The following is a 27,100-nucleotide window of genomic DNA, read 5'->3' on the forward strand; positions in this document are numbered from 1 at the left end:
TATAAGAAATATTTAAAAATTATATCAAAGTAAATATTTTTATGTATAAAATAAAATTTTAAAATTATATATATAAATTCGGGTTGGTTTGGTCTCGGGTTGGTTTTTTTTAGTTAAAACCAAACCAACCCAAATATAGTCGGGTTTTTTTTTTCAAAACCAAACCAAGTCAAACCAAACCACTAGTCGGGTTTTTTTTCCGGGTTGACTCGGTTTGCGGTTTGGTTCGGTTCTCGGTTTGGTTTTGTACACCCCTAGTTAGCAGTTAGTAGTATAGATTCAATTTGATCCATATTATCTACTTGTTTGAATTTTCATCCCTATATAAAACCTCAAAGACATTTTTATATGAATACATAATATTTAAAATGAATAATTCATGTAAATCATAGATCAATAAATTTCCTCAAGATTCATATATATGGCTATTCTAGTTTGGTCCCCAAGTTTTTGTGCCATTTTTGTTCTCACTCTTATAACAGGTTAGTTATGTTTCTCTTCTTATTTTCTTTTTTTTTCCTTTTTGTAGTTGATATGAATTTAATTTTTTTTTATGTTCGACTAGTTAAAATAGTTTATAGGGATAGGACACAAGTACCCCTTCTAGACTATGCCCAAAATCTTAGAGACACTCCTTAACTATACTAAGGTCCTATTACCCTTCTGAACCCATTTTTTTTGTAATTTTGTACGCCTTTTTAACTTACGTGGCATCCAAACATCTCTCACGCGCCTCAACTATATGGAGTCACGAAATTGTCACATATGTCAAAAAGGCGTATATAACCACTTATGTGACAATCAAGAAAATGACTTGTTTTATAGGAGTGAAAACAAGTTTCATTATTAGTAGCATTCCATATAAGTTGTTCTATCAGAGGTCCCCAAACTTCTTGCCTCACCTAACCGTGTGATGTTTGTTACAATGAGATTGGATCAAAATCTTATACATTTATCTATTTTATTTATGCCATATTAATTATGTTATGTTAATTGTTTCATCTAATAAATTTATCATTTTATATCAATTGGTTTTATATTTTTACTTTTTTTCCCATTAGTTAGGTGGCATGAAAAAATTATTATTTGTATAGGAGTGAATCATGCCTTCTTTCATATGCGGGATTGATCTTCTTTATTTTTTTCTTGAGTCGAACACATAGAAATATTATTTTCATTAATAATGAGACTTTTAATTAGAATCTCAAACGTCTATAAACTCTTATTATACCATACTGAATTGTGTGAACAGTTTCGTCTAACAATTTTGTCTTGAATTTTTTTCTCCTTTGGTTAGGTGGCACTAGAAATTTATTTGTTTAGAAGTGAATCATACCCTCTTTCACATACATGCTTGATCTTTTTCTCTTTTTTGTTTTTTTTCGAGCCAAACACAAATAAATATTCTTTTCATCAAAATTTCAAATATCTACCGACTCTAATTATATACATATCATATTAAATTGTGTGAACTGTCTCATCTAAATAATTTTATTCCGTCATTTTTTTTCTACCTTGCTTAGGTGGCATAGGAGATACCAACTTGAGTCTAACACAAATGGACAATACTATGAATGATGGAAGACTAAATTCATCAGATAATTTGGATTATGATTATCAATGTTCATCAAATTTGGGACCATGCAATTATACATATTGTAATGAAGCTTGTTGTTATAGGGAATGTAATAATTATTATAGTGGATTTCACCCACATCCAATATGTGAGGATCAGGGACCTAGGTATAAGTATAAATTGTGTATTTGTTGGCATGATTGTTAAAAAAAATAAAATAGACATCTTATATCATATAATAATACTTAACTTGGATATATATTATATGTATATAAATATCCAAGTAATTAAAAATAAAGGATTTGTAATTTTGATGTCGTTTATTTAATTGATGTTGTGTAAAAAATTTTTGTATGTTAGACAATTACAGGCATCTTTCATTGAGTAAAGACTCGTGAAAATGCTTTGAGAATCAATCCTAAACCTCTTTGTTTGAATGATATCTGCGGCTATTAACTTTTCATATTATATATATTATTATTATTATTTTAAATGGAATCCTACAACAATACTATTTCCAAAGCTATAAAAAAAATAATTATGTCTCGCATTTACTTTTGTGAGAATATGAGAATTTTTTTCTGTCTTTGCCATAAAAAGGAATGTCCTCGATTAAAAAACCAGCCAATTTATCACCATTTATGCCTTGTAAAAATATGTTAAGGTATTAAATTAATGTATTCCTAATATGAGGAAAACAAAATAGGATATAAATTAAAGTTAAAAAAAATATATGGTATAAGGTACAATGAGGTTATGAAATAATATGTAAAGCATTATAATGAGAAAGAGAAATGAGATAATGAGTTAAATAAATTTAGGAAACGATATAATAAAATTAATATTAAAGTAAAACAGATATTTAAAATAACGATACAATTGTTCATTAAATAAAAAAATATTAATTAGTTATAATTTAAAAATAATAACAGATGTGATTTGACTATAATTATTATATATCATTTGACTATAATTAGTTCACTCCCATTTACTACTATTTCGAATTTGTCACTCACCAAAAGTCAAAGTATAATTAATTTATCCTCCTATTTATATTTCAACCTTAGTTGATCTCCCTAATCTATTTGGTCAACTATAATCCACTTGGTCTTCCTAGCTATCTAGTTAACCTTAAACTTAAAAGACCCCCTATCCCCCACCCACCCCCAAAAAAAAAAAAACTTGTAAGAGTCCTAAAAATTCAATTTGATCCCTATTTAAGGGTAATTTAGTAACTCAACAACATCATTGAATTAAAAGATAACAAAATCTAATAGAAACAAATTATAAGTAATTCTAATTAATTCCATATTATCTACTTGTTTGAATTCTCATCCCTATATAAAACCCTCAAAGCCATTTTTTTTATGAATACATTATATTTAAAATGAGGAATTCATGTAAATCATAGATCACTAATTTTCCTCAAGATTCATATATATGGCTATTCTAGTTTGGTACCCAAGTTTTTGTGCCATTTTTGTTCTTACTCTTGTAACAGGTTAGTTATGTTTCTCTTATGTTTTTTTTCCCCTTTTAGATTGTGTTTGATATGAATTTAATTTTTTTTTAATGTTTGATTAGTTAAAATATTTTTAAAAAAATATTTTCTTTGAGAAAAATCAGTTCTTTGACAATCAAGAAAATGACTTGTTTTATATTAGTGAAAACAAGTTTTATTATTAGTAGCATTTCATATAAGTTGTGCTAATATCACACGACCCCAAACTTTTAATTAGAATCTCAAACATCTATCAATTCTGATTATATCATATTAAATTGTGCAAACACTCTCATCTACCAATTTTATCTTTAATTTTATTTTTTGTTTTTTGTTTTTCTCCCTTGGATAGATGGTGTTGGAGATTTATTTGTTTAGGAGTGCATCGCACCCTCTTTCACATACATGCTTGATCTTTTTCTCATTAGCGAGCCAAACATAAAGAAATATTATTTTCACTAAAATCATTAAATTATGTGAACTATCCTGTCTAAAGAATTTATTCTGTCTTTTTTTTTTCTAGTGTTAATTTTTTTTTTACCTTGCTTAGGTGGCATGGGAGATGCCAACTTGGGTCCAACACAAATGGAGAATATTATGAATGGTGGAGATGATTTAGATTATGATTATCAATGTTCAGCAAATTTGGGTCCATGCAATTATGAATATTGCAATGAAGCTTGTTGTATTAAGCAATGTTTTAATTATTATAGTGGACTTCACCCACGTCCAATTTGTGAGGATTGGGGACCTAGGTATAAGTATAAATTATGTATTTGTTGGCATGATTGTTATAAAAATTAATAGATATCTTATATTATATAAATAAATACTTAATTTGGATTTATATTATATATAAATATCCAAGGAATTAAGAATAAAGAACTTGTAATTTTGATGTCGATCGTTTATTTAATAATAATAATAATAATAATTGATGTTGTGTGAATGTATTTTATATGTATAATTATATATATGTTAGGCAATTACCGGTGTCTTTCATCAAGTTAACTTCTTTGTTTGAATGATTTCTGCGGCTACTAACTATGGCTATTCTAGTTTGGTACCCAAGTTTTTGTGCCATTTTTGTTCTTACTCTTGTAACAGGTTAGTTATGTTTCTCTTATGTTTTTTTTCCCCTTTTAGATTGTGTTTGATATGAATTTAATTTTTTTTTAATGTTTGATTAGTTAAAATATTTTTAAAAAAATATTTTCTTTGAGAAAAATCAGTTCTTTGACAATCAAGAAAATGACTTGTTTTATATTAGTGAAAACAAGTTTTATTATTAGTAGCATTTCATATAAGTTGTGCTAATATCACACGACCCCAAACTTTTAATTAGAATCTCAAACATCTATCAATTCTGATTATATCATATTAAATTGTGCAAACACTCTCATCTACCAATTTTATCTTTAATTTTATTTTTTGTTTTTTGTTTTTCTCCCTTGGATAGATGGTGTTGGAGATTTATTTGTTTAGGAGTGCATCGCACCCTCTTTCACATACATGCTTGATCTTTTTCTCATTAGCGAGCCAAACATAAAGAAATATTATTTTCACTAAAATCATTAAATTATGTGAACTATCCTGTCTAAAGAATTTATTCTGTCTTTTTTTTTTCTAGTGTTAATTTTTTTTTTACCTTGCTTAGGTGGCATGGGAGATGCCAACTTGGGTCCAACACAAATGGAGAATATTATGAATGGTGGAGATGATTTAGATTATGATTATCAATGTTCAGCAAATTTGGGTCCATGCAATTATGAATATTGCAATGAAGCTTGTTGTATTAAGCAATGTTTTAATTATTATAGTGGACTTCACCCACGTCCAATTTGTGAGGATTGGGGACCTAGGTATAAGTATAAATTATGTATTTGTTGGCATGATTGTTATAAAAATTAATAGATATCTTATATTATATAAATAAATACTTAATTTGGATTTATATTATATATAAATATCCAAGGAATTAAGAATAAAGAACTTGTAATTTTGATGTCGATCGTTTATTTAATAATAATAATAATAATAATTGATGTTGTGTGAATGTATTTTATATGTATAATTATATATATGTTAGGCAATTACCGGTGTCTTTCATCAAGTTAACTTCTTTGTTTGAATGATTTCTGCGGCTACTAACTTTTTTTATATATATATATATATATATATATATATTTTTAAAGGAATCTAACAACAACATTACTTCCAAAACTATAAAAATAAAATAAATTATATCTTACATTTACTTAAATTGTGAGAATATGAGAAATTTTTTGGTTTTGCTGCAAAAAGGAATGTCCTCAATTAAAAAAATCAGTCAATCGAGAAAATCAAGAAATGAAATAATCCTAATAAAAAACAAGTTCATGAGAAAGGGAGAAAAGAATTTAGTCAAATCTCTTTATAACAATTACCAACTATATTAACATTATACTATAACAATCATATTTTTATTGGAATGTATTATCATGTTATATTATGCTATATGGTTTTGTAACAATTAAAAATTATTAAAATAAATATTTTATTAGTTTATTTTTACTTGTCAATTATACTAAATAAATATCTAGTACACTATAAAGCTATTTCATTCTATATTAAGCGTAGATAATAATTCTAAGATAATTACTTTCAAAATAACTTATTCTCTCATCAAACGTACCAAATGTCCGATTCTTACACCTCATAATCTGGATCTCTACTCTCTATGTCTCTTTTATGTTTCCCTTAATTGCTAAATTATCATTTTAACCATATATATATATATATATATATAATATCTCAAAACTTTAGTTTTTAGTACTATAAATATAATAGAAATACTCCATGTTATTATTTGATTGGTTCTTTGATCGATTGGTTTATTTTTTTTTTAAATGACTAGTGTTTTGATCAAGCTCCTTGAAATAATTTTTATTTTTAAATAATCGATCAAATATGATTCATTATATTTTTATTGAATATTTAAACGATCAAAGTTGTTTTTTTTTGCGTAAAAAAAAAATCGAGAGTGATTAATTTTTATGACAAGAACAACTTGTTCAGCATAGTCTTACAAATTGGACTTTGAAAAGGGTAAAATGCATATAAATCTTACTTATATTTTATGGAGATAGAAAAGTTATTTTTGAGAGAGCCTTAATAATCGATATTACGCGTAGCAAAGCTAATAAAAAATAAAAATTACAAAATTAAAGAGGAAATATTAAATCATAAGGAAAGCATTACAAGAGCATCCAAAGAAAAAGAACAATAACAATAATCAAATAACACGATAACTGAAGCACATAAAACAACATAGATAAAAAGATGAAGAAAACTATGAGAATAATGATGCTACTATTAGTCGAGATCAAACCAATTAAGTTAAACTATTCTTCCGTGAATCCAACAATTATTCAGTAGATTTTCGCCATATTTTTAATAATATTTTTCTAATAGTCATTATTAATTTGTAAATTCATATTTGCTCTACTTTAATAAACTTAAAGAAACTAAAAATGTTTAAGTACTATATTTAAAGGACCAAAATACACATAAATAAACAATTATGTAAAAAGGAAAAGTTAAAAGATAAATAAAATAAAAACAAAAATATCACTCTAAAATACCTTTACCTTCTTTCTTCCTCTTAATTCATTTTTCACACACACAAACACACTCACTGTGTGTTCATCGGAATCCGCCATGGATGACGAAAACGAGAGCTCCAAATCAGCCGCACTCAAAAATTCAAATCTAGAAGAAGACAAAATCGAAAATTCCTTCGTACACAACGACGACGACGGAGTAACTGGTGGTAGCAGTGGAGCTGAGAGTTTACGAGAATCAAAGACGGAAGCTTTAATTTCAGAAACCCTAGCTCATCCTAATGTAGAATCATCCTTACAAATTGAAATTGATGGCCAATCCGAATTTGATTCAGAGTTCTCTCCCTCTTACCAACTTTCTGGTACTATTTAATTCGTTGTATTGCCTTTTTGTTTGTGAAAATTGAGTATGTTCAGTAGCTCATGTTTCATTTTTTATGATCAAAATTCTATACATTTGAACCGGTTTTTTTTATAATCCTGGTGTACCGGACTCCATTAATTCCACGAGATATCTGTTATCTTGCACTAGCGTATTAGGTAATTTGGTGCACCAATGATAGATTATATGAGAAAAAAATACAATTTATGTGACATGATTTCGTTTTTTAGTTAGTTCCAAAGAAAACGACACATTTTTATTATTTAGTAACAATTTAAGGTTAATATCTATTTTCACCCTTAGTGAGTGTTTTCAAAGTCTTTCTTTTTTAAATTTCGTGTTAACTATCAAGTCTAATAACGTTGCATAAATTGGGATGAAGGAAGTAGTAGTATTTTGTCTATGTTGGGAATTGAACCTGAGATGTTAGGATGCTTAACATCTTCATTGACTACTAGGCCACGCACTTGGTGCTATACATTTGAATTTTATTTCCTGTTTTATGCGTATATAAGCGTAAAATGTAGAATTAATGGTCAAAAGCACAGCTGAAGTATTACATTTTTGGGAGTTTCCTACTTGATCATGAGTTGTATATGCATGCTTAATTGTCTACGAAAATTCTGTAATTATTGTGTTGAATAATCTGACAGAAGTACCAGTGGAATATGAACTGCCCTCGTTTGGTTTCTCGAAAAAAATCAAGGTATGCAATTTCTTTCTTTTGACTTGATATTTTATTTTGATATGATAGTTTATCTATTTCGAGATGTGGGAGACGTTTGAGTGGATTCACTGTGGTAGCATATTCTTATTATATTGTAGAGGTAAGGTCTGCATACGCACTACCCTCCCCAGACCCCACTTATGGGATTACAGTGGTTATGTTGTTGTTGTTATTGTATTTTAATATTTTAGTTTTTCAATTATCTTGTTATAATAATCATAGGTGTCAATGTATCTGAATAGTACTTACTCAAAAAAGAAAAAAGAAGTAATGTATTTGAATGGTAGCACAGAGATACTGAGGTAATTCATGATAGGGGTGGACAACATGCGCAATTAGAAAATTCAAGGTGATTGCTCTGTCACTATTTGGAGTTTTGGACTTGAGAGCTCGCTGCTTTTGTTAAGTAGATATGTACAAGGTTGATTAGGATACAGAAGTTAGATTCCGCTAAAGCTGAAACTTTAAGTGTCAGTACTAATCGAGCCAAAAATTTCTGCAATATGAATCACTGAGATTTCTTGAGTTAATGTGGTAAACAGGATGCATGATCATCGGCTCTACAAGATCCTATACACATTCCATGTTGCATATACAAAGTTATTCTGAAGATTTAGAAGTTCTCGTTTATCCTCGTTTGTGTTTTATGAAGCATGCGGCAAAGTAGTTTTACCTTAAAAGATCAAGTTAGGTAGGAGTTGAAAATGTTGTAGAGTGACCTCGTCCACCTTCTTGTTCATGATGGTTGATAGTGGGAAGCGTTAGTAGGTGATGGGAAGTCAGTAGGAATACGTTGAGCTGATGTGTGGCAGGATCTTGGGATATCACATAAACGGTGATGGGTATTGTAACTGTAAATTTAGACGTTTTCTCTGAGAGAGCTATATGAGCGTCAGAATGTAAATGTAGTAACCCCATTATATTTATGAAGCCTATAAGACATACCGAAAGGATTAAATGCACGAGATAAGAGAACTCGGAGATGATGGCCTAGGCTCAAACTTGTGACTTAACACACAAGTCCCTCAATCTATGCCAAGTGAGTTAAACCCGGGGGGGGGGGGGGGGGGGCACTACATCATTACTATATCAGTGTGAATTCATTTAGCTAATTCGAATTTATTTGGGATTGAGGCATAGTTGTTTTGTGCATTAGATTTTGTTTCCTAAATGAGCAATGAAGTGGGTGCAAACCTTGGAGACCACAGTTAAAATAACAACAGAGACAAAAAAAAACAGTAGGTGTCTTCCCATCTGTCTGAGCCTTAGGGTTATAGTTACCCGTACTCGTGTTGGTGGAAAGTACTCAAGTAGCAGGTACCCCGTGAGGCATCATCATGATCCTTTGGTTTTGGATAAATTGAAAGCAAAGGTAAGAAACCTTAACAAGTGTCATATGGTGACCATCACATGGCCACTCTAATTCATAATATCTCATATTGCAACATTATTTTTGACGTGATGCTATAAATAATTAATAGTCAAATTATGTTTGTAGGTTAATACATTACATTTTCCAGAGTATCTGGTTTCGGCTTTTCTGTTTATAATAATGTTATAATTTGGGATCCCAGCCTTTAGTGCTAAATATTAATACACAAAACTGTTACCTTTGTCAAAAAAATAATGTTATACTTTTTACTAAAAAGTTAATTCAGACAATTGCTGGAACTGGATATGTATATTTGTGGGATGGGTTGACAACAAATGAGTCATTTCATGTTGTATGCAGGATAGAATTAGTGTTACAAAGCCTGGAACTTTGAATGCTCAAACACGAACAGAACATCAGCGACGTGTGCCTGATGCCGCATCCTCATTGGAGCTGTCCTCTATATCCGTTGCACAGTCCATTTCATCAGTGCCAAGCGCAACTCTAGCAGAAAGACGATCATCAGCAGCAGTAAATTGTAGCACAGAAGAAGTGGTTAAGCAGAGTTCCGACACCCAGGTTCTACCTCTTATACCAGTTCTAAAGACACCAACTCGCGATGGGTACAATTGGCGGAAGTATGGTCAAAAGCAAGTTAAAAGTCCTCAAGGTTCTCGGAGTTATTACCGATGCACTCATTCTGAGTGTTGTGCCAAGAAGATTGAGTGCTCTGATCACACTAATCGTGTTATGGAGATTATTTATAGAAGTCAACACAATCATGATCCACCCCCAATAGTAAATAGCTCAAGGGAAAGCAAGTCTGCAGTATTGTCTTCACCTACCAATGGCAAAAGTATAATAGCTCATCCAAGTAGAAATTCTAGTGAGACCGTGGTATCCTCCTTAAAAGAAAATTTGCAAGAAAGTTTACCAATTGCTGAGACAGCAAATCAGGATTCCGGTGGGTCTGACACTGACACTGACACTGAAATCACTATTAAAGAGGAGCATAGTGACGAGCCTGGACAAAAGAAGAGGCAAGTTCTCTCTTGTATTCAATTTTAGTTATTTCATTTTTCTGCTTTTCATCTTACATATGTTCAAAACCATATGATTTATCTCAGTTCTCACCTATGATTTCCAGGTCGAGGAAAAGTGATGCAAATTGTTCTGAATCTGTTTCTAAACCTGGAAAGAAACCCAAACTTGTGGTGCATGCTGCTTGTGATGTAGGAATCTCAAGTGATGGCTTCAGATGGCGAAAGTATGGACAAAAAATGGTGAAGGGAAATCCCCATCCAAGGTACTGTATTATTTTATGCCGTACACTTGATAAATCATTTGATTGCTCTGCCTGCCTTACGCTGAATTCTAAGAGCTGGAAGGGAGTGATGCCACATTAAACACATTTCTTGAATCATACTGGAGTTTTTTCTATTTTCTCCGCTTTGTTTCCTTTTGTTTGGATTGTGCTGATGGATGAGAGTTCTATTCTTCATGCACCCTATTCTGCTCTGTTAAACTAAGTTGCTCGGACTCTTCAAAAATGTCGATGGGTGCATGAGGGATACTCCAAAAGTAGTGCATTTTCATAAAATCCAACATGGGTGCGGCAGCATTTTTGGAGACTCCGAGCAACATAGTTAAATGCTATGGATGAGAGTGTCATTCATCTTTACACCCTATTCTGTTCTGTTAAAACTTTGGTATTCTTCAGGTAAATAATTCCTGCTAGTTTTCCGTTTCAAGTTAAAATTTCTTTTGATTCAACATCAATATGTATGGTCCTATGTAAATTCCCCTCGGGAAATCTTAGTAGTTTAGTTGGTTGACTACCTTGTTGGTGAGTGTCCGATTCCAATCTTGTAATCCCCTCCACCATTTTCCCTTCCCCTATCCCCAATTTTTGGAAATAAAAAAGAAAGAATAGTCCTATGTAAAAGGTTATGGACATGCCAAGCCTTGAGGCAAACAAAGAAAACAACTTGTGAAATGGCATATTCTAGCTTGGTAACGTTCTCTTCCGAGCAGACAATTAAGTAGGTTGTACTTTCATTCATATGTAAACCGATTTCTATATGTAGGTTTATTCCAATATTTACATATTGACAACTGTTCTCACATATTACTTGTTTTTATCTACTTTACGTTTTAAGTCATATCTTGGTCAAAAGTATACTTCATTTTGCTTCTTTCGTTCTCCTGTTCTGTCCTGAGTTGTTTCCTGGATGACCTTTAGGAACTACTATCGCTGTACATCAGCTGGATGTCCTGTTCGAAAGCACATTGAGAGGGTTGTAGATACCACAAGTGCTTTAACAATAACATACAAGGGAGTACACGATCATGACATGCCCGTACCCAAAAAACGCCATGGTCCACCGAGTGCACCTCTTATTGCTGCTACTGCCCCTGCTTCTGTAACCAATATGCATGCTAAGAAACCTGAACCGCTACAACATCAAAAATCGACCACACAATGGTCCGTGGATAAAGAAGGTGAGTTGACAGGTGAGAAATTGGATGTTGGAGGAGAAAAAGCAATGGAATCAGCTCGAACTCTGTTGAGTATTGGATTTGAAATAAAGCCTTGCTAAATTGTTTAGCTGCTTTGATTTTTTTTCTGCATTTATTTAGTTTTCCTCCATAGGGCTTTCTTGTAGAAATTTAGAAGAGTGTACCTTTTTTTTTATAGTCCTCCAATATATAGATAGTTTATACTCAGTTATGTACATTATTGTGGAGCAAAATAAGTAACATAGAACTTAAGAGGAACATATTGTGATGTTTGTCTATTTGCATCTGTTTCTTCTATTTATTAGCAAGTTTTAGGAGAACTTAAGTTGGACATGAATCAGTTTAGCATATAAATTGTTCTTTTTTTTCTAGTATGCTTTCTTTAGTATTTTGTTGGCTTCTTCAGTCTTGTTGTTTTCTTTATTCGAACTACTTTGTAATGTTTTTACTTTTAAGTCATGGGTCTATCAGGTCTAGCTTCGTACCGCTGGAACCAAAAACCCTTGACGTGCACCTAACTCACACTTCTCACATGCTGAGTCCTTACCACTTGAACCAAGACCCTCGAGGTGACTACTTTTAGAGAGTTGGGACCTTTCTAGAACAATAACAACATACCCAGTGTAATCCCACCAATGGTGAAAATGTCTTACTTTCTGATTCAGGAAAATGTTTAAGATGGTAGCTTTTGAAGTTGTAACAATAACACTACACACTAACACTATATACAACAAAAATTACCACCACTTCACTCAATTTTGATCTTGTACTAACAATAATTTACACAACGAGTTCTGGTACTAATCTGAGTGAGCTTAGACGATAACGAGATGATACAAGTGAATTGGATCGTTAAAATGCTCAACGATACGATCACACCAAATGAGAAACTCAGGTCAACGATTGATCTACACATTTAGATCCTTCTGTTTTCCTTCAGCAGCTGCTAAACAGACCTGAAATCTGAAGCAGATGATAAGATGCCAGCAACTTGCATGAAGGAATAGACAACAGTGGGTCCCACGCCACGGAAACCTCTCCGAACTAGGTCCTTACTAATAACTTCCGATTTTGAGGTCTTTACCGGAACTTGATGAGGATATCGGAATCTGCCAACTATAGGCTGTTGGTTCACAAAGCTCCAGATATACTTGTCAAATGAACCAAATTCATCTGTTATCTGACATAAGCACAAATTTAGTTGCAATGACTATTGAAATACTTTAATAGCTAGATGTGGAACTTCACTTCATACACAATAGTTTCAAGTTAGTGATTAACAACAAGGTAAGACGAAGGGGAGCCTTGGTGTAACTGGTGGTAGAGTTGATGTGACCATGAGGTCACAAGTTCGAGCTGTGGAAACAGTCTCTTGCAGGGTAAGGCTACGTATAATAGACCCTTAGTGCACCCGGCTGCTCCTCCAGTTAACAAGAAAGTAAGATCGTGTGCAGTGAGTTCTCCCCTCAAGACCTAGCTTTTAGGGTTGAGTTAGACGCAAATGCCATATCAAATGCAAATACAGTTGAGGTAGGCATTTACTAAAGCTAACTGAATAAAAGCAAAGGATATACCTTCGACACTTGACGAGCATTTTCAATGACTTCTAAGCTCTGATAGTGGTGAACATGCTGTACTTCCAGGTGCTAAAATCTTCTTTTCGTTCAATTTCGACACTGCTACAGGATCAAAATCTGCAAATACTTCTCTGCATCAAGAAATATTTCACCTTGTTAGCGAGAAAGACTTATTATATTGTAATATCAAATTTAGATCGTTGTAGGAACTCATAAACTTCAAATTTCGAATTTGCCTCTAGAAAAGAGTAGAATGGGAAGACGAAGAACTAAGGTATTAGTGGTTTGTCGAGCATCTGACAAACTTACACCATCCATTTCAAATAGGATTTGTCCCCTAGACACACGAGCAATCCAACCTGTAAGATTTCCTTTTCCTCGTCCCATTCTTACTGTGAAATATGAATACAAGTACCTGAATATATGTCTTCTGTTAAGAATGGAAGTTAGTTCAGCCAAAACTCCACAAAGAACAAGGAGTTCAAATAATCTCCTAAACAAATACAGCAAGAATTATCCATCTGTATTTTGTGAATGGATGCTCTGAATAACAATCTTGAAACTTACTTGTCATCATGGACCGGAACTCCCCATTCTTCGTCATGAAAAATCGCGTAAGATCGATCTGATTGGAAAGAGAAGCAGTATAAGAAACTAAAAGTTCAAGGTTCCAACATAACAAGGAATATACATAGTGTAAGGCCACAAATATATTCCGGGGTACACGTTGGATGTTCTATTCTATCTAGCTTTCCGAAACCAAGCTGATATATCTACCTGGCGATGTTTTCTGAGAACTAACTTTCTGATTTTTCGAGCTACATAATAGTCAAACACACACCTGAATTATCACTTTTTCGCGAGTTTCACACTCCAACTATCAGTTGTTCTCTTTTCCTACCTGAACTATCACCTGGTTCAAGAAAACCGAGTGATAGTTCATATCAGGGTTGCATACCTGAATTATACAGCCCTACAAACCTTAAACTCCCTCCAGATTCAGCTCGAATATTCATATATAACGATTTGAACGTTCTCATATAACGAATTCCTAGCTACCGGCCATCAGCTTGATAACATGAACTTTAAAATCGAAAACCAGATCTTCTAAATGGGAAGAATCACTAACATACCAGTACTGGTTGTCACCCAAGCACATGTTCTCTTTGTCTGCAAACCTTCAAGTGAAGAATCTGATGCACTGTCTGAAACAACACTTTTAGATTTCGACGTGAATTGCTTCTTCCTACTAGGAGTACTACTAGATTTACAGCTGGTACAAGGATTGCCCTTGCTTCTGAATCAACCACATTCATTGACTTTACCCTTGAAACACCCGACATTTTACGCAAACTTCCCTCCTCCAAATCCTCAAACATTCCCAAACATTGCTGAAAACCCTCTGTAGAGACAACAGATCAAGAGCGGAGATGAGTCTCAACTCTCAAGTTACGAGTTCAGCAGAATCCAGTAGTTTTGACTCAAATCTTGTAAAGTGTTCGGAAATCTACTAAATATGTACAAATATGAGTTTTTCTAATCAAAGATTCAAACTTTAAAACCCCATTAAACTAAACATTCAACATAACACTAAATATTCAAATGCACACAACAAAAATCTCATCCTCCTCTGACAAAGACAAGATTCAAGATTTCAAGTTCCTACATTTCCATACATAAAACTATATTATAAACATCTCAAAGATTCAAACTTTGAACAACAACAACATACTCACTGTAATTCCACAAGTGGGATCTGGAAAAGGTCAAGTGTATACAAACTTTAACCCTATCTTTGTGGGTTAGAAAAACTGTTTTCGATAGGTCCTAGACTCAAAAAACGAAATTTTTGAAACAAGTTGCTCGAACTTTAAAACCCCATTACATTAAACATTCAACATATCCATAAATATTCAAATGCACACAATAAAAATCCCATCCACCTCAAACTAAAGAGAAGATTCAAGATTTCAAGTTCCCACATTAATTTCCATACAATTACAACAACAACATACTCAGTATAATCCCACAAATGGGGTCTAGGAGGGTATAGGACGTATGCAGACCTTACTCCTACCTTTATGGGGGTAGAAAGGTTGTTTCGGATAGACCCTCGTCTCAAAAGAAGTGTAACCAAAGTAGAATAGAAGGGAAAACAACAACAACAAAATAGCAAGATCAACAAAACAATCAAATCATTTTCCTCTTTTCAGAATTTCATTACAATCTGTGGAGGAAACAAAAATGCTGACATTATAAAGTGATACTACTACTCACTCTCCCGTTCCATATTAATTGTTCATCTTCCACTTTATGTGCCTCTTAATTATTAATCATGTTTTTCATTTTATTTTTTTTCTTTTCTTGGTTTTAACTCTACTTCAACTACTACATTTTTAAAGTAAAGTTTAGAGGGGAAAGAAAACATGAGAACATGAAAAGATTTGATTTTGAATGTGGTAATGGGAAAGAGATCTGTAGAAAATAACAAAATGGTCCCTCTTGTTTGGGTTAGGTTCAAATTTTATTTGGGTAATTAATATAGATGCACTCCTACTTACTAACCATCTATCCTAATTTGTGTCCTCCATATTTTCTATCTTAGGTCATGTCCTCAGTAAGCTATAAGTGTGTCATATCATGTTTAATCACATCTCTCGATACTTCTTCGGTCTATCTTTATTTCTACTGAATCCATTTGTAGCCAATCTCTCACACTACTCTATAGTTGTCCTCTGTTTTTCAAAAAATTATCTTAGGATAAACTATTTTCTGTCAAATGTGATTTCATTTTCCGAACTCAAATCTAAAATCTCTGATTAAGAATTATTTCCAATCCAAGTCCACCAGTGTTTTCTTCTTTAACTTGTGTGTCTAATCATGATTCTAATCCAACAATTTTTCTCCTATTTATACTCTATGATGATAGAGATTACTATAATCCGAATTGTGATGGAGTCGTAAGTACTTTTAATTCTCAATTAGATTTCTCATATTCAAACCCTACTAGGTACATAATCATTACCCTCCAAGACTTCCCAGTACGAATATGAATTTAACCTAACCTCAATATAAAAAAAAAAATCTAATTATAATAACTATGCTTAATTTCGTGTTGGTATCCATTATTTCTTGTTTGCATCTTTATAATAATAACATGATGGAAAATAGAAAGTGACAGTCATTGTCAACAATATTAATTAAGGTGCTAATTTCCATCTTATCTCTTAATTTTTGAATAATTCAAAAAATTATTAATAATTTCAACAAATATATAATTCTAAACTCACTACCTTCAAAAGTGCAATAAGTTTAGTGTGCACCTAATCAACAAAATTATAAAAATATCATCAACTCAACTCTATTTTCATATTCAAACATAACTCGAACTTCTATTCAATTAACTTCAAATATTCTCTTTTTTTTTAAAAAAAAAAAACTAATTAATCTCCCATAACATACTACTTTCCTTTTCAAACATTAATAAAGTTTTTTTAAAAAAAATCATTAACCAAAAACTTAATCTTCAAACTTCATTTCCTAAATTTAGTAAAGAAGAAAAAAAGATTGTTGAAATTAGGTGTCAAATAGACAGATTGAATAAAATTTGAACAGATTAAAATGAACTGAGTTAATAAATATTCAGGTTCATTAACTCACCCAAAAATCACTTGAGCTGAAATAGATTAGATAAAAATCGACTAAATAATGGGTCATAACTCAATCCACAACTCTTTAGCAAAGCAATCAACTTTAGAAGTTGGCTTAGACAGAGAACACAAAAGGTGATAAAGGAACTCATATGAAGCAACTAAATGAGGGAAAATACAAAACATCCATTTGATTGCGATCGATGAATCCAGAAAACATGTTGTGTTCGTTCAATATAAGAACAACAGAAAATACATGAGGTTTAAGAAGACGCGGATGAATCCTTCCTTCATATCAACTCTTTTGTGACATACCATTGACAAACTCATCATAAGATCCGAAAATTGCATCTGCAGATGTTAACGGATTACAAGTTAATGACATTATGTAAGTTAAGATGATACGATACAAATGAGGGAAAGAAAATAAAGCAATAAGGGAATGTTCTGTTCATGGATTAACAAGGAAAGATAAACATACCCAAGCAGGCCGCGACCCTGCCACACTCGTGGTGTCACTTGTACGTTAGTCATAGCACCTTGCCTCAGAACTGTCATGGTAACTGCACAACCCTGGTTTGACTGTGCTTCAGCAGCAAGTCGTTGTAACAGATTCTCACCTGACTGGACATTCCCAAATCTCACAACCTGATCTCCAAGTTGTAAACCGTCCTCTGCAGCTGGAGATGCCTCGGTTATTTCATCAATCACTGCAAAGGGTCTGCTGAAAACTACATCTATGTCCATGGCGGCACTTGTAGCAGCTGTCACAGAGTAATTGCCCGGAAATGATGAGGAACCACTATTGACAGCAGATCCTTGAACACCTAAACCAGCAGCAGCATCTTAGAAAGAAAAAGGATATATTGTCAGGACCTCCCACAAGAAAATGCTCCATTAACTGTACACTCGCTACGTTTCATTTTATACGAAGGTGTTTGATTCTACGGAGCATAGGATAGAAAGAACGACTTTAGGCACATACCTAAAGTACCCTTAGAACTTGCGGTCTTAATCATGGCATTTCTATGGCTACACATGCATGTTATTACGAGTAAATTTTCAAGTTACAGAGTTCTCAAATATAGAAAAATGCCATTCTTTTTAAAGAGACTAAAAGGGAAAGACTGAAACATACCATGAAACTGATGGAGTAGCAATTTTCAGTGAACTTTGGAATAGCTTATACCAATACGAGACAAGAAGATCAATATCCTACATCAACTACAACTTCAACTTCTAGAAAATGGTTCAACGTACCAGTACACTTATGTGTAGTGATGCACATGAATGTTTAAGTAAGAATTCGGAAGTAGTATAACTTGAGCAACTAATACCCTTAACCTATTGAATTTGGCTGGAAAAAAACTTCTTCCCCCTGTTGGATCAAAAATGCCCTCATTGTTATTTTTTGGCTCAAAAATGCCCTAACCTATTGAATTTGGCTAAAAAATATCCTCCTTCCATCTATTGGACCAAAAAAGGCTCAGCGTTATTTTTGGTTCAATAGGTGAGAGGAGGGTATTTTTTAGCGAAATTCAATATGTTAAGAGGCACTTTAATTGATAGGGTAAATTTTTTAGACAAAATTGAATAGGTTAGAGACATTTTGGTCCTTCTCCGTAAACCAAATAGCAGGATGGAATGAGAATTTACAAGCAAACACAGGAGTTGATGCAGAAGCATACACAGAAGATATGATATTTCAGTTGGATAAGCAAAGATGATGGTTAAACATGAAACATGTAAATCAGATGGTTGATCAGCACATGTACCAACGAAGTCAGCTCTACTAAAACCAACTGATGCATAAGGAAAAGTATTACTATTGCTCATGCACCTGTCCCTCCCACTTGCTGATAAAAATTTACCGACCTTCTCAGACAAAACTATAGATCCTTTTAAGTAGCACAGAATGAGAATGTTCTTATCAAAAAGTGATTTGATGTGATCCACCAATGTCATGTACCTGAATCTTTGACAGAAGGTGTAGAAGCAAGCCGTGCCGAATGCAGAACTTGAATATTTTGGTCTATTTTTTCTGTTATAATCTTGTGATCATTACGCAGCTCTGCAGTGTGGAAACACAATGTGGTTTTAGAGAAGAGCAGATATAATTTACTATATTGCTGCTGAAACATGAGTTGTTCTGGAAACAATAACAACAAAGTATACAACATTACAGAATACAGAAGGTGAATTTCTGATGTTGCAGCAAACGATGTGCATAACATCGCATGCTCTGGAATAAAAACTATTAAAAATAAACAGCACCAATTCTTCCTCAATCTCTGCGTTAGGATGATTTATCTATAGATAACAAGTAAACACCTCACGTTCAGTTAGAAAACTCAAATGCTAATTTTTGGTACCTACAAAAACACCTACAACTTCCGGGTACAAAATAATTTCCCTATACTTAACGTATTCACACAATTACCTGACTTGTCAACTCAATATAAAAAAATGTCTCTTTCCCCAGTTAAAAGCAAAGAATCTTAACATCTACCGTGAGCACTTTATTTCTGAATATTAACATGTTCATTTCTCTACTTCCTTACACTAAGTAAGCATGTTTTGGAGGCACAGAACCAAGACTTGGGACAGTAAAATCGAGAGTTCACAACTTTAGTTTAAATTATACTTCCTGAACATAAGGTCGTGGTCTAGGGGTTGATGAGGTGGTATAATAATCATAGGAGACCAAGGTTCAAATCCCAACAGGGTGATTCTTTTCTATCATCCAAAGTTTTGGAGGACAAATTTACCAGGATACCTCTGCTGGTCAAAGGCAGAAGGTACCCACTGGATTAGTTGAGGTTCATTCAAGCTGGTCCCAATCACCACAGCTATAAACAAAATAGTACTTCCTCAAAACATACTGCAGGGATATCAGTCAGAACTTCCACTAAGTTATGACATCAGAATCAAGTCCAAAGTAACTTCATTGACTAAAGCTTCAGAGAAAAACAGACAGATGCTTATATCACAAACCCCAACAAGTCTAAAATTCAGAAACAACTAATAAAACAGACATTTATGAGCATTACCAGCTAGCCTACGCCGGTCAGCACGCACAGTGGGAATATCAATATCAGTTCTTGGGAACCCCTGCAATTAGCTTCAAAGTTTCAGTCTTTATAATCAAAAGACACATCAAATCACAAACCCAAAAGGAAAAAAAGAAAAAATCAACCACTCAAATGAGAAAAAAATCTCAAATCGATAAAGTTCCTTTCAACATAAATAAAATAAACCTAAGAGCACAGGGGCAGCCCGATGCATGAAGCATCAGGCTTTCACACGGGGTTCGGAGAAGAACCAGCCACACCCCAAGGGGCGTAATTTGGGCAGTCCACCAATATCCTTGCATCAGTTAGACCGACTACACAGCTCAAACCCGTAACTTATAGGTCACACGGAGATAACTTTACAGTTGATCCATGACTCCCCTTCAACCTCAGTTACACTTATATACAGCACGAAGCATCCAACGTTCATGGAGAGTTCAGGTAAGGACCAGCCACACCCCAAGGGGCATAATTTGGTCAGTCTACCCATATCCTTGCATCAGTTAGATCGACTACACAGCTCAAACCCGTAACCTATAGGTCACATGGAGACAACTTTACGTCAGTTAGACTGACTACACAACACGAAGCATCTTGAGTTCACGGGGGTTTCAGGAAAGGACCAGCCACACCCCAAGGGAAGTAATATAGTCAGTCTACCCATACGCTTACATAAGTTGTCTAACTCCCCAGCTCGAACCCATAACATATATGTCACAAGGAGACAACTTTACAGTTGATCCAAGCCTCCCCTTTAACATCAATTAGACTGACTACACAGCACGAGGCATCCTGCATCCACAGGAGGTTCCAGGAACAACCAGCCACACCCCAAGGGGAATAATGTAGCCAGTTTACCCATACACTTGCATAATTTAGCTAACTCCACAGCTCAAACCCATAAGCTATACATCACACAAATACAACTTTATCATTGCTCTATACTCCCACTCAACACAAGAACACTCAGGAACAGCCCGATGCACAAAGCATCCCATGTTCACACAGGATTCAAGAAAGGGCCAACAACACCTCAACAGATGTTATGTAGACCATTTACCCCACCACTCGAACCCATAACCTATACATCACACAGAGACAACTTTATCGTTCCTCCATAACTACCCCATCAACATAAAAGTACTCTAAAATCCAAAAAATTAAACACAAAATCTAAAATCACATAAAAATAAAAACACCCAGAAAACAAAAAAGTAAAAGAATCACCTCAGAATCAACAAGGTTTCCTGAAAGTCCAGGGCCACCAGGTTGGCAAAGGCGCTGAATAATAACATCCATTTCAGTTTCAGTATTGGTTCTTTCATCCATTAACTTCATAGTTTCTGCTTTCAAATTTGTACCCACCATCTTTTTTTTCAAATCTTGTAATCTGGGATTTGCTCAAAATTTGATTTTTTCTCAAATTTTCTTCACAAATTCAACTAGGGTTTATGCTTAAAAAAAAGGTAGAATAGTGGCAATGGAATCGAATTGGTGAGGGTGAAGGAAGAATAAATTGCAGAAAGGTCCTGCATTGTTTCAAAAAGTACAATTTAGTCCAGATGTAAATTTTATTTTATTTGGCTTCCATATCTGCTGTCCGGACGTGCATTGTAGTTCAACTATTTCAGATTCGTACCGTATTGAATCCCATTCGGAAGAAGGTGTTATCTTTCAAGGATTTTTTCATATTCAGGACTCGACATACATAAATCTTACCAATACGTGCATCTTGCTTGAAAATGTTAAATGATTTTTTTTTAAAAGTTCTTTGTTGGTGGTGTTCGAATTTATTTGTACATATCTTAAATCTCATGAAATTTAATGAAGCTCCAAATTAAAATATTTTTATAATAAGCTTCTTCTTTTTTTGAATAATTATAGTGTCTAAGTCAATTTTCGTGCATATCAACTAATTTTATGAGATATATGTCAACCTTCACCTGTAACAGTTATTAGATAAATCTGTTTATCAAGACTAAAATAGATAAGAAGAAAATATACATGAGACAAATATATCAATGAAGTTGATTGATTATTTGATCTTCATTAATTAAGTGATGAAATACTTTAATAATTCATATATATTATCGGAATTTAAATTTGAAATTGAAACATAGTTATTTAACACATGTCGACTCGCCGTCCAAGTATTTAATACAGTTATACTACCAATTTTAATTAGCTTGACTATGATTTTATAATGACTATTATTAGTCTTCCTGTTATATTTTCAAATTAACCATAATATTTTTAAAAATAATTATTATATATCTACCTTTGAATTGTACGATTTCCAAGTAATTTTTTTTTTCTTAAGACTTTATTTACAGTAGTAGGAATATTGTTACTTTCATGATGATGGATGAAGAAAATTAAAACTTTGATTACTTCAAAAGTTTATCAAAGACTAAGTATTCCTCTCTTCTTTTTTCTTTCAATGTTTATCAAAATTTTAACCATCAAGGATTACGATGAGATGAATAGAATTCCTCAATGTTTAACTAGAGGTCTCGATTTCGACTTTTGGTTATGAAAGAAACCCTGGTAGGAAGCGTTTCTCTCTTAAATTGATCTTATACGATGTAAATTCAGATTAATCAGGACTTTAATATAGATGTCGAGGATCCAGAAAGAAACCATAAAAGTAAAATCTAGTTGAATTCTTTGACATTTTCCTTATCTTGTATTTGAGGTTAATTTATACCTAATTTAGGAAAAAATGTTTTAAAATATTATTCTTGGATCACTATAAATACAACCTTTGATATCCTAAGTTTCACACAAAATTAAAGTATTTCAAAGTATATCTTAATTAGAAAAATGGCTAGCAAAATCACTTTCTGTGCTCTACTCTTTTGCTTTTTTCTCATGTTTGCTTCTGGTGAGTAATTCTCAAATATTTTTCTCATTTTTTGTTACTTTTTTTGTTCTATTCCATAGAACAAACAAATCACTTTAAGTTCAATTCTTTTGGGTTTATAAGTTCATTTTGAGTTAGTATTTTTTCGCTAGTTTCACATCTCAATTTATGATCAAAAGCATATTTGAATATTGTCACTTTTTTGCTAGTTTCACACCATAAATATCATCAGCCGTTTTCCTTTTTTCTACCTGGACTATCATCATATACTCAACTAGGTGTATTTCAATACATAGACAGTGATAGTTCAAGTAGGAAAAGGAAACAACTGATATAGTTAACGTATGAAACCTGTGAAAAATGATATTTAAGTGTGTTTTTGACCATTATCTTTTTTCTATTTTAAAATCATTGACTAGCTCATCTAATCCAATATAGCTTTAAAAATTAATCAAATTAACTTTTCAGAAGCAATAAACTGTCACATAAATTGAGACTTAAAGAAGTAATAAAAACCATGAAATGACATGTTTTAATTTTTTTTATTATTATTATTTCCTAATATTTATATTTTTTATCCTATGATTTTTAACGCAGAGATGCAGATAACAGAAGCAAAATACTGTAGAAAGCCTAGTAAAGGGTGGAATGGGAAATGTTTTGAAAAAAAATGTGACAATTGGTGCAAAAATAAGGATCATGAAGATTATGGAGATTGTTACAAGGGATATTGTTACTGCTATTATAAATGTTGAAAAACTAAATCAATGAAGCACAATATTTTGGCCATAAGACTTTACTTATGGCACAATGTGTCTTAAATAATGTATGATTGAATAAATGTCTGCAATTACATGTTTAATATTGCAGGAATAATGGTCATAAATTATTTATGGTCTAAATGTTTGCAACTTGATGTTTTATATATGAAAGATATGGTATTAATATGTGTCTTGGCAATTATATATGTTTGGGACCATCAAGATCAACTTTTATGAATTAAATCTATATTATTAGAATACCTTATATATTACTTACTAATCCAAATTCATCTTATATATATGATGAGTACATATTTATAATTATTGATTTTTTCAATTTTATTTCACAAATGATAATCAGTACATATAAAGTGATATCAAATCAAAAACAATTTTCTTATAGTCAAATTTATTTGTAATCGATATTTACATATAAAATGCTAAATTTTATATAAACATCAAATACAAATAAATTTTTACGCTCAATTATATTTGACTTGATGATGATTTTTGATTCAAACAACTATAGATACACATACAAGCCATTCCCTTAAAAATGCCTTCCCACAAACATTCTCCTCCAAAAATATACCCCTCATTTGTACATACATTATCACAATGGTAACCATTATAACATTGCCCCTTAAAGTTTTTACTCCATTTGTCACAAAAACCAGCACTAGCACCATCCACAACTTCAATTTCTGCAAATAATAATAAGAATAACAATAAAATAATAATAATATAAAAAATAAATAAATTACGAAGCTGATTAACTACGCTCGACCAAAACTCATATCAATTTACAGCAAAGGAGTGACATGACAAGAGGATAGAGAATATGTATATTGAATTTAAAACTATGCTCGAGTAGACAAATGCAATAAGAATCAACTACTCATCACATCATAAAGTTGATGTTGTCAACAAACAATCATAGTCTTCCCTTTTTCTTTTCTATTTTTCACCTTTCTTTTTTGTTTGTGCTTTAACTCGGGCTTATTTTATTATTTTCCATCAACAATATATAGATAATTATTAGATTAAGTTTATCTACTACAATGAATTATTATGCATGTCAATATATCTGACACGATAATAAGAAAAAATATGTAATTATTTATTATAACAAATTAAATTGCAATAATAATATAAAAATCCTTTAAACTATCGGTATATAGTTAAACTTAAATCTTTTTCATTACTCACCATTTGAAGCAATGAGGAGCAAGCAAAGAAGTATCACAAGAAACCTAGAATAACAAACATAATATTCAGCCATTTTCAATTTTGATTTCTTTTTTCTATATGAAATAATTAACAAGAAGTTTAATTTGTTATAAGAATTAGGTATATATTAACCTACACTAACAACATATATATATATATATATATAGGGACAATACATAAATTTGGGTAGCAATAATTGATACTATGTTATAAAATTAATTAGTTTATTCAAGAAGCAACATTAATTCTTGGTATCTTCAAAATCACCAATGATGACAACAAATTTACTTTGATAATTAAGAGATAAACTCATGACATTTTTTATTTTTTCTTGTTCAACTTTTTCTTAATCACATGACTCTTCTTTTTGTTAGTATAGGTTGTTATATTCACTATATTCCAATATTTACCTCGATTTGATTTTGTAAATTATCAATTCCAACATACATAAAAGTTAAAAAGCAAAACATAAACAAACAAAAAACATGCGTAATTTCTTGTAAAATATAGGTTAAATATAAGAGTTCATGCATTGAAAATATATAAATTAATTCACACTGTAAGATCGTAAGGTAATTATGGATAAAATTCTTGATAAATATGAAACGGTGATTTGATAAAAATGTTGACTTGCAGTCCAAGTATTTAATACAGTTATACTATCATTTTAATTAGCTTGACTATGATTTTATAATGACTATTATTAGTCTTCCTGTTATATTTTCAAATTAACCATAATATTTTTAAAAATAATTATTATATATCTACCTTTGAATAAGTACCCTTTGAATTGTACGATTTCCAAGTAATTTTTTATTTATTTACAGTTGTAGGAATATTGTTACTTTCATGATGATGGATGAAGAAAATTAAAACTTTGATTACTTCAAAAGTTTATCAAAGACTAAGTATTCCTCCCTTCTTTTTTCTTTCAATGTTTATCTAGTTGATATTTTTAATCATCGAGGGTTACGATGAGATGAATAGGATTTCTCGACGTTTAACTAGAGGTCTCAATTTCGACTTTTGGTTAAGAAAGAAACCTAGTAAGGAGCGTTTCTCTCCTAAATTGATCTTATACGAGCGAGTCAGATTAATCAGGACTTTAGTATAGATGTTGAACACCGGAAATGAAACCATAAAAGTAAAATCTAGTTGATTTCTTTGACATTTTCCTTATCTTGTATTTGAGGTTAATTTATACCTAATTTAGGAAAAAAAATATTATTCTTGGATCACTATAAATACATCCTTTGATATCCTAAGTTTCACACAAAATTAAAGTATTTCAAAGTATATCTTAATTAGAAAAATGGCTAGCAAAATCACTTTCTGTGCTCTACTCTTTTGCTTTTTTCTCATGTTTGCTTCTGGTGAGTAATTCTCAAATGTTTTTCTCATTTTTTATTACTTTTTTGAAACACTATAAGTTCAATTTTTTTGGGTTTATAAGTTCATTGTGAGTTTTAATTTTTCGCTAGTTTCACATCTCAATTTATGAAAAGCATATTTGAATTGACTTCTTTTTCTTAGTTTCACACTATAATTACCAATTGTTTTCCTTTTCCTACCTGAACTATCATCATATATACTCAACTAGGTGTATTTCAATACATAGATAGTGATAGTTCAAGTAGGAAAAGGAAACAACTGATAGTTAACGTATAAAACTCGCGAAAAGTGATATTCAAGTGTGTTTTTGACCATTATCTTTTTTCTATTTTAAAATCATTGACTAGCTCATCTAATCCAATATAGCTTTAAGAATAATTAATCAAATTAACTTTTCGGAAGCAAAAACTTGTCACATAAATTGAGACTTAAAAAAGTAATAAAAACCATGAAATGACATGTTTTAATTTATAATTTTTATTATTTCCTAAGATTTATTTTTTTGTCCTATGATTTTTAATGCAGAGATGCAGATAACAGAAGCAAAATACTGTAGAAAGCCTAGTAAAGGGTGGAATGGGAAATGTTTTGAAAAAAAATGTGACAATTGGTGCAAAAATAAGGATCATGAAGATTATGGAGATTGTTACAAGGGATATTGTTACTGCTATTATAAATGTTGAAAAAATAAATTAATGAAGCACAATATTTGGCCATAAGACTTTACTTATGGCACAATGTGTCTTATATAATGTATGATTGAATAAATGTCTGCGATTATATGTTTGATATCGCAGGAATGATGATCATAAATTATTTATGGTCAAAATGTTTGTAACTTGATGTTTTATATATGAAAGATATGGTATTAATATG

General features: G+C 32.0%; 3 protein-coding genes and 2 long non-coding RNA genes across 6 annotated transcripts; 3 read left to right on the forward strand and 2 right to left on the reverse strand.

Annotated features, from left to right (window-relative positions):
* Positions 1-6,670: 6,670 nt before the first annotated feature.
* Positions 6,671-11,958, forward strand: LOC102585785 (probable WRKY transcription factor 32). The gene is made up of 5 exons (XM_006343582.2): positions 6,671-7,041; positions 7,715-7,767; positions 9,521-10,200; positions 10,308-10,466; positions 11,403-11,958. Exons 1-5 carry the CDS (start codon positions 6,777-6,779, stop codon positions 11,758-11,760), a joined length of 1,515 nt encoding a protein of 504 aa, XP_006343644.1. The 5' UTR covers positions 6,671-6,776; the 3' UTR covers positions 11,761-11,958.
* A 469-nt stretch (positions 11,959-12,427) lies between these two features.
* LOC102587559 (probable GMP synthase [glutamine-hydrolyzing]) lies at positions 12,428-14,600 on the reverse strand. The gene is given in 8 exon segments (XM_015307031.1): positions 12,428-12,665; positions 12,668-12,860; positions 13,255-13,285; positions 13,287-13,388; positions 13,673-13,750; positions 13,825-13,882; positions 14,216-14,312; positions 14,436-14,600. Coding segments are annotated over 8 exon segments (801 nt in total). The 3' UTR covers positions 12,428-12,588.
* Positions 14,601-17,043: 2,443 nt separating this feature from the next.
* Positions 17,044-21,470, reverse strand: LOC102586121 (26S proteasome non-ATPase regulatory subunit 9). 2 transcript variants are annotated; one of them, XM_006343584.1, is made up of 5 exons: positions 21,206-21,470; positions 19,958-20,018; positions 18,877-18,978; positions 17,389-17,734; positions 17,044-17,258 (listed from the first exon to the last, which is right to left on the reverse strand). In XM_006343584.1, the coding sequence occupies exons 1-5, from the start codon at positions 21,344-21,346 to the stop codon at positions 17,237-17,239; spliced, it is 672 nt and encodes a 223-aa protein (XP_006343646.1). In that variant the 5' UTR covers positions 21,347-21,470; the 3' UTR covers positions 17,044-17,236. The 2 variants fall into 2 exon arrangements, with proteins under 2 accessions (XP_006343646.1, XP_006343645.1); XM_006343583.2 differs by having other exon boundaries at positions 17,389-17,752.
* A 1,295-nt stretch (positions 21,471-22,765) lies between these two features.
* Positions 22,766-23,790, forward strand: LOC107059931 (uncharacterized). The gene is made up of 2 exons (XR_001473026.1): positions 22,766-22,862; positions 23,439-23,790. It is a non-coding gene; the product is annotated as an uncharacterized lncRNA (long non-coding RNA).
* Positions 23,791-26,108: 2,318 nt separating this feature from the next.
* On the forward strand, positions 26,109-27,100 carry LOC102586685 (uncharacterized). The gene is made up of 2 exons (XR_366991.2): positions 26,109-26,205; positions 26,750-27,100. It is a non-coding gene; the product is annotated as an uncharacterized lncRNA (long non-coding RNA).

This window comes from Solanum tuberosum, unplaced genomic scaffold (genome assembly GCF_000226075.1).
Source record: "Solanum tuberosum cultivar DM 1-3 516 R44 unplaced genomic scaffold, SolTub_3.0 scf00047, whole genome shotgun sequence".
In the NCBI taxonomy this organism is placed as follows: domain Eukaryota; kingdom Viridiplantae; phylum Streptophyta; class Magnoliopsida; order Solanales; family Solanaceae; genus Solanum; species Solanum tuberosum.